This window comes from Lepidothrix coronata, unplaced genomic scaffold, assembly GCF_001604755.1.
Source record: "Lepidothrix coronata isolate B3197 unplaced genomic scaffold, Lepidothrix_coronata-1.0 Scaffold156, whole genome shotgun sequence".
Taxonomy (NCBI): domain Eukaryota; kingdom Metazoa; phylum Chordata; class Aves; order Passeriformes; family Pipridae; genus Lepidothrix; species Lepidothrix coronata.
Genome location: NW_016690336.1, coordinates 1,404,254 through 1,417,807, shown reverse-complemented (window position 1 = coordinate 1,417,807; position 13,554 = coordinate 1,404,254). Strand labels below are relative to the sequence as shown.

The window sequence follows — 13,554 nt, the reverse complement described above, 5'->3', positions numbered from 1 at the left end:
CAGGGACGCTCTGGGTGAGAGGTTGGCCCCGCGCATTAAGTGCCTGCTCTGGCTCTAATGGGGATTAATTTGGCGACATGGCTTCTGGAGGTTTGCCTTTAACAGCCCAAGGTGTAATCAAAGAGTGAGCTCAGGCTGACCTGTGACACTCCCTTCCTGACTGCTCGATAGCCCATTAACCACAACCTGGCTTTTAATTAAAGTCCGGTTTTGTCCTCGCTGGAGAAACTCGGACGTGCTTGGCCCCTCGTGGCTGAGACATTGGAGGGTGGAAGGAAGGAGACGTGGAGTTTGGGTTGTTCTGCCTTGTGGCACTGCCCCCTCTGGCTCTCTGCATCCCAGCACACTTGTTCCTTGTTATGCTCTATATGCTACAGAGTGACAGAATCATGGAATGGTTTGGGTTGGAAGGGATCGTAAAGACCATCTTGTTCCAACCGCCTGCCATGGACAGGGACACCTTCCACTATCCCAGGTTGCTCCAAGTCCCATCCAACCTGGCCTTGAACACTTCCAGGGATGGGACAGCCACAGCTTCTCTGGGAAACCTCTTCCAGTGCCCCTTTCCTATATGCAGCTTGTGCCCCCCATTGTGGGGGATGCAGGGACCTCCTGGGGGCCGTGGGTGCCCCACAAGCATCATCTCCCCGCTCTGAGATTCCTTGGCCACGGAGAGAGCAACAGGGAGGCTTTTGTTCTGCACCAGAAACTTCTCATCCTTCTTTATGCCTCCTTTTTTATTTCTTTTGGCTGCTCTCTCGCAAATCTGAAGCAGATTAAAATACAGTTCCTCCCCCCCACATTTGCCTTAAAAAAACCCAACCCCAAAGCTTGGCTGCTTGGAATCATCAGATTTCACTGGAGTCTTTTAAAGTTAACAGTTTCCTGGATCCTGGGCAGGATAACTGATTTTCCCCCTTTAACCTCTGTGTTTTTTGCTGTAACATTTCTCAGCTGTTGCAGCAGGAGGGAGGGAGGACCAGGGCAGCTCCGATGTGGAGAAGGTTATTCCATGTGGGTGTTGGATGAATCTGGTGTGGGACTCGCTGGACTTGCACCGTGGGGGACTGAAGGGTTGTCCTGGGAGGCTGAGCCCCCACGGCATGGCCGGCAGGTAGGTCATGGCTGCATCGGTGATGTCCTTTTGAGACAAAATATTTGGGAAGTGGTTCCATTGGAAGGAGAGAGTAGGATGCTGGGAGTGGGTCGGAGCTCTGTTTCTGCCAACTGTTTATTTGCTGTGATGGTTTTGGGGACTGGTACAAGAGCGGCACAGCTCAGGTGCACGCAACCGTCCAGAATTTTTCAGGCTTCCTGGGATTTGCTGCCCTAAATGCAGCCTGGATCCTCCTTGCCCACCGCCTCTGCCATGGAATCTCCTGGTGGAATTGCTGAGCCAAAACCCTGGCTCTGATCAGAAGAGCATCAGAAGTTAAAGGAGTTGTAAAGGAGAGAAAAATTATAGTCCTGCGCCGGTTGGTTTTGCTGCCTCTTTTCCAAGAGTGGTTTCTCCTTCCTTGCAAAAAAACCATCCGGAACTTTCCCAGATGGAGGACGTTTCTCCGGGGTGGTTGAGGGGCTGGAGGCGGCCAACCTTGCCCGACGCCGGTGATTATCAGCACGAGCCCCAGGGCGAGGTGGGGCAGCCAGAGCCTCGTCCTGCAGACACATCCTCGTGCTCTGAGCGTGACCGAGGGGAGTCCCTGAACCGTCCAAAGACCCCTTTGACCCAGGAAACAGAGCGGGGCTGAGAACCAAACCCAACCCCGCTCTGCGACGCCGAGCTGCGCATTAACTCCGCCGGAGCCGGGAACAAAGGTTTTGGGGGCTGGTTTGGGCTTTTTTTTTTAATTTATTTGCAAAGCAAACCAGCTCAGCAGAGCGGAACAAGCGTCGGTGGAGGAGCGGGAGCTGCCGGGTGGTTGCTGGGCTATAAAATCCCATCCCCACCGGTGCTGGCGGGGGGATGTGCCGGCTCCCCGAGCTCTTGCGGCGTTTCCACGTTGGCCGGGAGAGGTTCTGAACATGCGTGTTGGTCTCTGGAGGCTTTAATCAAATCCAGGCTCTACCAGAAGTTGCCTCGAAACTTCCAGCGAGCTGAGGAAACTGAAAGCAGCCGGAGCAAGGAGGCTCCCGGGCGGGTGTTCGGTGCCTGTGGGAATGCTGCCTGCTGTGAGGGGATAGAGCCTGTGGGGCAGCCGGGATGAAAGGTGAGTCTAGACCTGGAGATTATGATGGGAAGACAGAGGAAAGCCCAAAGGGTTCGGCAAAAAAGAGACCTCAAGGGGAAAAAGAGATTCAGGAGTGAGGATGCTGCTTGAAGGGACACTCAGAGGACACACTGATTTTGGAGCGTCGCTCCCTGGCACATTTGGGTTGAGATCCTGCCTTTTCCCCATTGTCTTCTCACCCCGTGCAAAACAAGGAGCTGTGCAATTGCTGCCGTCGAAAACTCCCCGCTCCAGGGGAGGCTTTTGTCATCCCTCGGTGATTTTATTTGGCAAACAGCGTTCAGGCTGCAGGTACTTTCCTTGCTTGTTGCCAAACTTCATCGCACGCCGCGTCCAGCCCTCTCCCGTGGGCAGAAGGGAAAACAAGGTGTATTTTGTAACTTCCTTTTCTGAGCTGGGGGCGGGGGAACTCTGTGCCTGGCCAGCGACGGTTGGGCTCGGAGAGAACGATGGAAAGATAAGGAATAATAAATAAGTGCAATTAAAATCCTGGGGGGGGGGGAGATGATACACCGCAGTCGTTATCCCAGGCAGCTGCTCGGGGTTTAACCGGGGCTCTCCGAGGGGAGGGAGGTTCTGGTCACGCGTCCCAGACTTGGTACGTGACAGCCAAAATCGCCGCGCCTTCCTCTTGGCCGCCGGTGCCTCGGGGTTTTCCTGGGGGGTTGTGCTGGGGAGTTAAAGCTGAAGCCTGCAAAAATGCTCTTAAACCACCAAACCCGGATCTCACACGGGAAAACAAACAAAGCCTCTTTTACAGACTCCATGGTCTCCCTGTGATTTCGCTCGGCGGTGCTGCTGTATGGCCTGGGAATGTCCGTGCCCTCTCCCTTCTGCTGGCGATGCACTGCATGCCAGACCCTCAATGCTTTTGGAGGGGGGATTGTAAGGGATGAGGAATCGGTCTTGGAAACTGCTGGAGGGGAAAGGAAGGAAAAACTGCCTTGCTCCAAGGCTTTCTGGCTGCTTTCAGTATTTTTACCCCGTTACTGAGGGGTTTGAGGGACACTAGGGTTGCTTGGATGCAATTCCCAGCCATCCATCTGATGCAGCGTTTAACTGGAAGGGTGACGTGTGTAAGGAAAATAGCTGGAGGAGAAGCTCACAGCGGGAGAGGGAAAATCCCAGCCCTCGCTGATCCAGCCCGCTTTGTTTTCAGGTTTACCAAGCTGGGGGCTCAGTTTTGGGCAAGGATGGCTTCACCTCAGAGAGGGACGAGTGAGAAGTCACCTTCTTCCCCCTCCGCCTCCCTTTGGAGGGACTGCTGGTCTCCAGAGTGCATCCTGAAAGAGCCTCACGTCCATGTGTTTTCTTCCTGTCTCCACAGCCTACCCATGAGCTCGGACTTCCAGCATTACAGTTTCAGGATGCCGAACATCGGGTTCCAGAACCTTCCTCTCAACATATACATCGTGGTTTTCGGCACGGCCATCTTCGTCTTCATCCTCAGTTTGCTCTTCTGTTGCTACTTGATCAGGTAAGGGAAGGTTGTAAGAGGAGTGTTCCCCAAGAGCTTCCCTGGTTCTGAGCCTGCCACTGATCCCTCTCCATCCCAAGAAGAAGGTGGCGTCATCTTGTCTTCCCGTGAACCTGACGCCCCACAAGGCAGTCACATCATCCACTTAAAAAAACCAGGAGAGACACGTGTGCTCAAGCAGGCATGGAATCAAAAAGCCTGGGAAGGGGCGTTTTACGGTCCCTGCTTTCTGCTTAATGTTTCAACACGTTTGCCTCTGTAATGAGTAACTCGTGCCCCATGTGCTTAAGGAATGTTTAATACCTGCTCCGTTGGTTATTGGACACAAATTGCTCCTTCAACAGCGCAGTTTGGAGATTAATGATGCAGAGTTGATGTGTTAATCTGAGCGATGGGGAGCGGGACGGGAGGGCCAAAGGTTGTTCCAGTTTGGGGCTTATTTTAATTATTTTATGGGCCGTTGGGGAGGTTGTTGGGCTGCTAATTGAGAGGAGAAAACTCTTCCTGCCGGAGGGAAAACAAAAGCCAAGTGGGGAAAAGTGCAGTGCCTGGGGATTGAGGTGGTGATGGGGGCGAGGTGTGCTGAGAACCCGGGATGGGGGGCTGGCTACACCACTCCCTGTGGCTGGGAGCAGAGGGCATCACTGCCAGCAGTGGCAGCCAAAATCCTGTGTGCCCAGAGCTCTCCTCTCCAACTTTTCCATGCCCTTTCCCCTCCCTCTGGCTTTTCAGCTGGCCCCAGCTCCCTGCTTGTCATACATCCATTGCATCCTGTCCCTCTGTCCCCATAAGACAGATTCCCAGTCTCTCCTTGCACCATGGAGCCCTGCTCACAGCAGCCATTCCCACCAGGTTTTCTGTCCAGAAGGTGCTAAAAATATTTTGTCCTGCTTTCGTAGACCTGGGAAGAGAGATTTCCATGTCACCTTCTAAATACTTGATAATTTCCACCCATTTTCAGCTCTGAAGCAAAACCTCATAAAACATGCAGATGAGCCCAGAGCCAGGTTTACCTAGGGGTGATTTGGGCTGCATGGGCATCATATCTTAATTTTTTCCCCCCAGTTATGCACAAGAAAAAGGTGTTTTAAGGTGCAGCACATCTGTCCCTCCTGGTAGACGAGGTGGTTGTTCACATTAACATCGTGGTGCTCAATGTTAACAATGTCTGTGCTGGGATTTGCATCCAGTGTTTGCATTTTAACTGGGACACCGGTGGGAGGGGATGCAAAGTAAAAAAACAGACCAAAGGTGTTCAGAAGGCTCAGGTGGAGCTCGAATCCATACGGCTCGCTTGGAAAATGAAGTGGTGTTTTGGGCTTTGAGAGTATTTTCCTGGGCACCAGGGTGTGTTCTGCCCCAAAGAAGGAATAACAAGGAGTAATGTCTGGGAGGTCAAGCCAGAAAATCTTTAAATATAGAAGTTGGAGGCGTGTTGTAAGAGAGAGGGTGAGTAACCGGTGAAAGGAGCCAGCAAGGAAGTGGCAAGTCCTGTGTCTCTTCACGTCTTTAAATCAAGACCGAGGACCTTTCTGGACGAGACATTTTGGCTCCTGTTCCCGAGGTGCTATTTAGCGACTTATGATAGATGGGAGGCTGGATTAGATCATCCAGTGATCCCTTTATAGCCTGAAACTCTATAGAGACTCTACAAATGGCTCTTCAGACCTCCTCCCTCAGCTCTTCTATTGGCAAAACAGAACCAAAACAGGATCCTGCAGCCCCTGTTTTGGAGGGTTTTGCCGTGCCTTGGGTTTTAGCTGTGCCAGTGTCCCAGGAGCATCCGCCTCCACGGAAGCTGCTGTGTAATCACAGCTTGTGGAGGGTATAAAAGGAGCTTTGGTGGGGTTTGGGGAGCCCTGTAGGTGGAGAGCAGGATGAGGACCACCCACCTGCAAGGGCAGAGAGACCAACCCGGGCAGAGGGCCAGGACGATCCCCTCAGGAGCTCCACTTGTACCCATAGGGGTTATTTGCAGATAACAGCACCCCCATAGGTGCAGAGTCAACACAGCCCACACCTTCCCTCTCCCTGCTTTCCCGTGACTCCACATCTGCAAATATTTGGCAAATACCAAGTGAGGCTGGTGACACCACCCTGGTTCTCATGGCCTGCTCTGAATCAGAGCATCCCGTGCAGCTCTCCTCTGCATCCATGGAAAAGCCAGTCTCTGGTGTATTCACCCCAAATCCAGAGCTGAGGCCTTAAATAAAGGATGTGCCAGGGGAGGAGAGAACATGGGCTGTGCTTCTCAGCTGTGTCAATACAGAACATGCTGCCAGCTCCGAAGGGAGGAAAAGTGGCATTTTTAGTTAATTGGATTGGCTCAAAAAAGAGTCTTACAGGGATTTCAGCACAAAGCACAGCAAAGATCATCGTTACCTGTGCACTGTCCAGATGAATCTTGAGCTCTTCTGCTGCTGCAAACCACTCAGGCCAAAGCTGGGGTCCCTCCTGGCTGCTGCCTCTGCTTGGAAAAATTACAGATAAAAAAGGGAAGAACAAGGAAATTAAGTTTTGCAGGTGGCTGGTTGTGTCTGATCTCTGCTGAATTAATGAAAGTGATAAAATCGTGTTGCCTTTGGTCCCATAAAACCCAGTCCAGAAGGATGCTGAGCTGAGCAATGCCACGCTCACCCTGAGTGAAGGCTGCAGCATCCTCTCTCCATGCTTTCTGCAGGATCACATGGGGCTCATCCCAGCCCAGCTTAGGGCAGCTCAAAGTCTCCAGGAGGTGCAGGGAATGCAGCCCCTAAAAAGCCCATTTTTTGTGGGGCTGTTTCTGTCTGCATTCAGACCTGCCAGGATCCAACGCTGGTTTTGTGACCAGAGAAGGGAATGGAGCTGGGGAAGGGGCTGGAGCACCAGGAGCTGCTGAGGGAGCTGGAGGGGCTCAGCCTGGAGAAAAGGAGGCTCAGGGGGGACCTTCTGGCTCTGCAACTCCCTGACAGGAGGGGGGAGCAAGGGGGGGGTCGAGCTCTGCTCCCAGGGAACAAGGGACAGGAGGAGAGAAAACAGCCTCCAGTCATGCCAAGGGAGGTTCAGGTTGGGTATTGGGGATAATTTCTCCACCAAAAGGACTGTTCGACCCTGGCACAGCTGCCCAGGGCAGTGTTGGAGTCCCCATCCCTGGAAGGATTTAAAAGCCCTGTGGATGTGACACTTGGGGACATGAGTCAATGGTGGCCTTCACAGTGCTGGGGAAATGGTTGGACTTGATGGGCTTGGAGGGCTTTTCCAACTTAAATGATTCTGTGATTCCATGAAGAGTCCAAGGAGCCCAGCTGGGCTGGGAACAGCAACAGTGATGGGGCAAAGAGTCAGTGCCTGCCTTTCTATTTATTCCTTCTACTATGGAGCATGAAATAAGCAGATCTTGGAGGTAAATCTGCAAAAAGTGTTCCCTCTGCATTTTATTCCTGTAGTCGTTCCCTCGCTATAGGTGATTCAGTCCCCCAGAGGAGCAGGGCACTCCCATTCCTGCGGGAAGACATCCCAAAGCCCAGGAGAGGTGGATATTAAATTGGGGGCTGGGTGACGGCGCACACACGCGCTGTGTGGTCCCTTATCTCGGGCAGACATCTGCCAGAAATTCCTCCGGAGTCACAGCGCTTGACACGAGATGGATGGAGCCCTGGGCCTGCCAGGATCCGGGGTCTCCTTACGACAGCTGCGCCAGGCCCGACCAGGATCCATCTGGCTCTGGGTCCTGGCTTTGAAAGGGAAGTGTGGAGGAGCGGACAGAGCTCGCACACTCCGGCACCAGATGTGCTCGTGCTGCTCTCCGTAACCTCCAGGGAGGGATTTTTTTGGGAAAAACTCCCTGTCTAGCTCAGCACCAACCCTTGGCATCGTAGCGCCTGTGCTGACAGCACGGAGCTGCACAGATCCAGGGCCAGGTGGCTCCTTCTTCCCCATTGCTGGTCCAGATACTCCAGTGGCTTTGGCTCACCAAATCCTTGGTGGCCAAGGATCTGTCAGGCGGGTGTTTCTTCCCATTCCGGGAGAGTTTTCCCGTTGTATGTGGTCTGCAGCCGCACGCCGTGCCTCTCTCCATCTGTGTTTCATAACTGCTTTCCCAGCCACCGGATCCCTGCGGATTGGGCCGGTTTCATCCTGTTTTCTCTATTGTTCCTGCATCTTCTGCTCATGTTTCTGCTCGGGGTCACTGGCAGAGGGATGCGACCCCAGCCTCCTCCTCCTCCTCCTCCTCCCCTTCCCTGCCTGCTGCAGTGTTTTCCGTGGTTCTGCAGGAAGGTTCCTGCCAGGCAGCACTGTTGGAGCAGGAGGAATGGCTCCCCATAAAATTTGGGACTCGGGAACCAACTTTCTCCATCTCTCTCTGCAGCATTAAGGTGTGTTTTTACCCATTCCTCAACTTCTAAGGCCCGCATTTTAGGGGGAGATCTGAGCACAAGGATATATTTTTCCATCCTATTTTTATAACTCACCCACTGTGGTGTGACGGGATTGGAAAACCCCCATGAGCTCAGCCAGGGGTTTGAGACAGCCCCCAGAATAATATTTTCGGAGAAATTAAATTCCAGGCAAGGGGGTTTCCCTCTGAATTCACAGTCAGGACGGGCTGGGGAAAATACTCCTACAGCTCTCCAAGCCCTGCAGCCACACGCTGACTCCTTATGGAAAGTCCTTGGCCAACTCTTTACCTTAGATGTCTTCCCTCCTGAGCTTCCAGAGCACTTCACTAAGAGCCATGTCTGGTAATGAGAGGAAATATTAGTTATTTTTTTATTTTAAATGTATTTATTTTGGGATCATAATGGGCTTCTCCAGCCAGTGGATGCCTGTGGAGCGCTGCCCTGGGCTGTGGAAAACAGGCTGCTCTTGGTTTTGGCTCTGGAAAGGGGAGTCTGGAGAGGGAGGGGATGGAACCAGCTCTTTGCTTGTGGCTTCAAATTCCTGCTGCCACCAGCTGGACTTCCCACTGCAGCAGGTGTCCTTGGAATAGGTTCATCCCATTCATCTCCATCCCCTGATTTGCTCCAGGAGTGGATGTTGTTCAACTGATCGTAGAATTGAGAGGATAACGCTGAGTTTGAGCAACCCAATGTTGCCCAAGCAGCAGGATGGTGGGAAACCTCGGGGCAGGGAGGTCTCCTTCCCCATCCTTACTGGAGTAAGAATGGAGCTTTCCTCTCCTCAGGTCTGAGTCCCCATCACTTGGAAAACAGTGCTCTATCCAATCTAGGAATTGCTGGCAGCAGAAGTGGTTGGAAACTGAGGGAGATTTGTGGCAGCTTGTGATTTACCCATCAGCTTTTACTGGTCTTAACAGTGTGGGTGATGTCTGCATGTCCTCAAAAGAGGAACAGGGGAACAGTTGTGTGCTTTGGGATGGAGACATTCCCTTCCCAGCAACAGGGAAAATTGGATGTTTCTTAAACATGTTGTTTCATGTGGCCATTCTCAGTTCTGAAATGAAAAATTAAAAATTAATATATTAGATCTGGCAAGGAGGGAAGGGAAACGTTTGAGGTGTTGCAGTAATCCTGGGTTTTTTGCCTGTCCTCACGTTTCTCCCTGGTTTCCTTGCAGGCTCAGGCACCAGGCACACAAAGAGCTTTACGCCTACAAACAGGTGAGATGACCCTCAGGAAGTTTCCCTCTCCTTCCCTTCATGCCCAGTGCCAAATGCACATTGGAGCAGCCACTCCATCAGGTTTCCTTGTGCTGATCCTCTCCTTGGGAGGTTTTTGGCCCTGGAAGAGCAGTTGTAACAATCTCTGTCCCTGGTGATTTAATTGTTCTCCACCAGCTGGGCCCCCCAGGACCATCCCTCACCTACTCCTCCGCAGGTCTCCAGGTTTTCTGCCAAGCAGTGGGAACATCCCCAGCCACCAAACCACGTTTTGTGGGGTCTGAATCTGCTCCCAGGGTCGGACCCGGCTGCTCCAAACCCACAGGGCTCTCCCAGGGAACAGCTCCACATCCCCTTGGCAATCCCAGCTCTACCCTGCAGACACCCATGATACCCAGTTAAAATAAACAGGGCCCAGAGGTGGGTGTCAAGTTGCTGCTTCCACGTCCTGTTTTCTCCAGGATTGATGGGATTTTTCTGTCTTTGATCCGTTGTTCAAGCAGGAAACTGGGTGGGGTCAGGGTGGTAGCAAACCGTTGTCCTGGATTTATGGCCCTCTCCAGGTGTTCAGCCTGGATGGAGTGAGAATGAAGTGGCAGATATCCATGCAGGGGCTTCTGGCAGAGTATGGGAGCCCAGGAGGGTTAAATTTGGGAAGAGACCTCCTGGATTTGGTCCTTGTGTTCGTGGTTTTGTCTGTGCCAGCACTGCCTTCCTCCTGTCTCTGCTCAGGGGTGAAGGCCCCACGCACTCCCTGGCGGTGCCAGGTTTGCTGGAAGGTTCCCAATTCTACTGGGACACTCAACTGCATCTCTTTATGGAGATTTTTCCTGGGAATGCTCGCAGCAGCAGCTCTGTCCTGACCCCAGCACTTTTTCTTGCAGGTTATACTCAAGGAGAAGGTGAAGGAGCTGAACCTCCACGAGGTGAGCACATCCTGGGCAGCAAAGGCTCCCTCACCCTCCTCTTCCTCACACTGGGGAGGGGAAAAATCCTCAAATTTAACTCCCTTGGGAGCAGGGCACACAGCCAGGTGTGCTTTGGAAAGGAGGAAAGCACCTCTGCAAAGGCGTGGATTAAACCACCTCCCTCCTCTTGGCTCCCCTCGAGCTTTCACTGCACCATTATTATTATTTATTGCCTTATTATTATGGCAGTGATAAGGAGCTGTGGATAAGGGGAGGCCAAGGAAAGCTGGGCCTTGGATAAACAGTGTCCCTGGGCGGGGACGTCCCCTCCGGAGCGTGACGATATCCAGGGCAGCTCTGGGCAGGGAAAACTGGAGTCTGGGATAAACACCCTCCCCCAGCCCCTGGGAGAGGCAGATCCACCTTTCCCTCCCTGCCCCGTGAGGTCTGAGACACCTCCGTTGTTCTCCATGATCTTCCAGGCCTTTTGGGGCTGAGTGTCCCTTTTTCCCGCTGAAGTTGAGCAGGAATGTGCTCGAATCCCACGTCAAACACGGGCTGGATTTATTTATTCCCCTAAAGACAACAGAAATGCCCACCCACATCCCGGGCACGAGGCCACTCATCTGCTCAGTGCCAGCTCCAGTTGTTTATAAGCCACTATTTATTTTACTTTAATTCCCTGGGCAGAGCCCATCCCACGTTTTATCCTCACCCTCCGCTCCCCGCAGCCAGGGGGTAAATCCCAAGGGCCCCAGGGTTCCGAGCAGTCCCTGCTGGAGGCCCCTATTTCTGATCCCCTCCCTGCAATCGACCTGCAGTGCTTTTTTTTTTATCGGCAAACGGACTTCAAAGCACTTCCCAGGGTTGTAGGAGGGATTTGGGAACGTGCCAGAGTCGGGAACAGCAGCAGTAACGCTCTGTCCTGCTCCGTCCCTCCTCCTCTACGTCTGTTCCCAGCTCTCCGCAGCTCTCCCAGCTTTTGGGGAGGACAAGGAGTCTGTGGGGAAGGACATAGAGCAGCTCAGGCTCTTCCCTGGGGTTTGCAAAAGGCTGGAAGGGTTTTGCTCCAAAATATCCCTTTTTGGGCATTTGGATCCTGGCCTTTACAGTAAGTGTTTCTGGAAAGCAGAGCATGGGGTGGGAATTTTCCAACATGACGGGGCGGCCACCCGGAGCCCTGGGGGGGCCAGCCCTTCCCCCCATCTCTGGGTTTGGTTTTCCCCTTTTTCCATCATTCCGCCTCTCCCAGGCCCTGGGGAAGCTCAGGATGTGTGTGTTCCTTGGGGGATGGTCCCGGCAGCTGCGCCTGGCCCTTGTTGTGGACAGACACAGATCCCGGGCCGAGGGGGCTGGGAAAACCAGCCGGGAATACCCAAAATCTCCAGGAATATCCAAAATGAGTCACGACTAAGCAGGGAAGGAGTTTTCAGCTGAGTCTTTTGCCTGCTGGGAAAACAGCCACCAGCTTTCCCAGCCCTGGGATAGATGCACCCTTTGCCTTTTCCTGTTCCTAGAGTTATCCCTGTGCATGCAGCTCAGGCCTGGGGACAGCAGCAGTGTCCATCCCTCTGCACCCTAAAAGCTCCTGGCACATCAAACACATCCCAGCTTCGTGGCTGTTGCTCTGGGAAGGCTCCAGGGTCCCTTCTGCCAGGAAAGGGAGACCCCAGGCTGAGCCTGGCCAGTAAAATTTGGGAAGGTTTTAGGGAGGATTTCACCCCTCTGATGCAGGTGGGGAGGCCCTGGCACAGGTTGCCCAGAGAAGCTGTGGCTGTCTCATCCCTGGAAGTGTCCAAGGCCAGGTTGGACAGGGCTTGGAGCAACCTGGGCTAGTGGAAGGTGTCCCTGCCCATGGCAAGGGGTGGGACTGGATGATCTTTAAGGTCCCTTCCAACCCAAACCATTCCATGATTCTCTGATTTTGGCTGGTTCAGAGCCATCTGTGTATTTTTACGTGCAAACGTGGCTTCCTGACCACTGACCTTCCCTCTGCATCCCAACCCTTCCAGATCTGCGCCGTGTGCCTGGAGGAGTTCAAGCCCAAGGACGAGCTGGGCATCTGTCCCTGCAAACATGCCTTCCACAGGAAGTAAGTGTGGGCACTGGGATTGGGGCTGGGGGGCTCCTGGCCTGAGGCCTCCTGGTGCTGCTGCTCCTCCCCTGGGGGCTTTTTCCACCCCCATTCCAGGGGCAGGAATCACAGCCCCTTATTGAATGAATTAGAGCATGTGGAGCAGCAAAGATACAATCAAAAGCTGCCAAAAGTGCTTCACATTTATATATATATTTTTAGATATATATGTATGTATATATAGACATATACACACACTTCACATATTCCAAGCTCTTCATGTCCCTTGTGTGGGTGTATTTACATCTATAAAATTAATATAAGTTTATAAAATAGATCCCCAGAACCACGGTAACAGCTCCCCAGGGATCTGCAGGGACCATTTGGGCATCGCTCCGGAGTCTGGGGTTCAACTCGTAGGTTGCCCCATGCTGGGTCAGGAGTTGGCCTTGGTGATCCTCATGGATCCCTTCCAGCTCAGTCTGTAATTCCATGAAAAATGTAAATATATATATTTTATATATGTGTGGTTTATATAAAGCAAACCCACTAAAATTTACATTACTACATAATAATGTTGTGTTTTATATAATAACAGTATATGTGTTATATATTATTATATTTAGTATATATATTATATATATGTATTTGTTATCCAGTACTATGTAATATTCTATTATATATACATACATAATATACTATATAGAGAGTATATATAATATATATACTATATATTCTATATATATGCATATATATGTACACACATATATACCTAGTATATATACACATAGTATATATACTATATATATTTATAGTATATAATATAGATATATTTATAATAATTTTTATATAATTCATTTTTATATTTACTTATACACCATGTGTTTTATATATTATTTTTATATTATTTTTATTTTATATTATTATCCATGTATTGTATGTTTTGTATATTTCTATATGTATATGTTATATATTATATAATTATATAACAGAATATATAACGTAATAGTATTATAGTATATATAATTATTCACATATTTTATATTTTCATTATTTTATATATACATTATATATATGATTATGTATATTATTCATAGCTTATGTATAATTTCTATGTATATTTTTATGTATCATAGACATCTTTAGTGTATATATTTTATTTCATTTTGTACATGTATAAATTTTTATATTTTATATATTTTATAAACATAAATTTTATATATATATATATATATATATATATGTAAAACCTATCTACACAAAAT

General features: G+C 50.8%; 1 protein-coding gene across 13 annotated transcripts in view; it reads left to right on the top strand.

Annotated features, from left to right (window-relative positions):
• The window catches only part of RNF24 (ring finger protein 24), a 30,096-nt gene that overhangs the window by 14,601 nt on the left and 1,941 nt on the right, over positions 1-13,554 (top strand). For 8 of the 13 annotated variants that reach the window (XM_017829022.1, XM_017829019.1, XM_017829024.1 and 5 more), the window contains 4 exons: positions 3,559-3,708; positions 9,265-9,307; positions 10,192-10,233; positions 12,228-12,307. In XM_017829022.1, the coding sequence (XP_017684511.1) occupies positions 3,566-3,708; positions 9,265-9,307; positions 10,192-10,233; positions 12,228-12,307 (308 nt within the window). In that variant the 5' untranslated portion in view covers positions 3,559-3,565. Of the gene's footprint in view, positions 1-954; positions 1,115-1,309; positions 2,211-3,558; positions 3,709-9,264; positions 9,308-10,191; positions 10,234-12,227; positions 12,308-13,554 lie in introns of those variants that run through there. The other 5 variants (XM_017829014.1, XM_017829013.1, XM_017829016.1 and 2 more) reach the window with 2 other exon arrangements.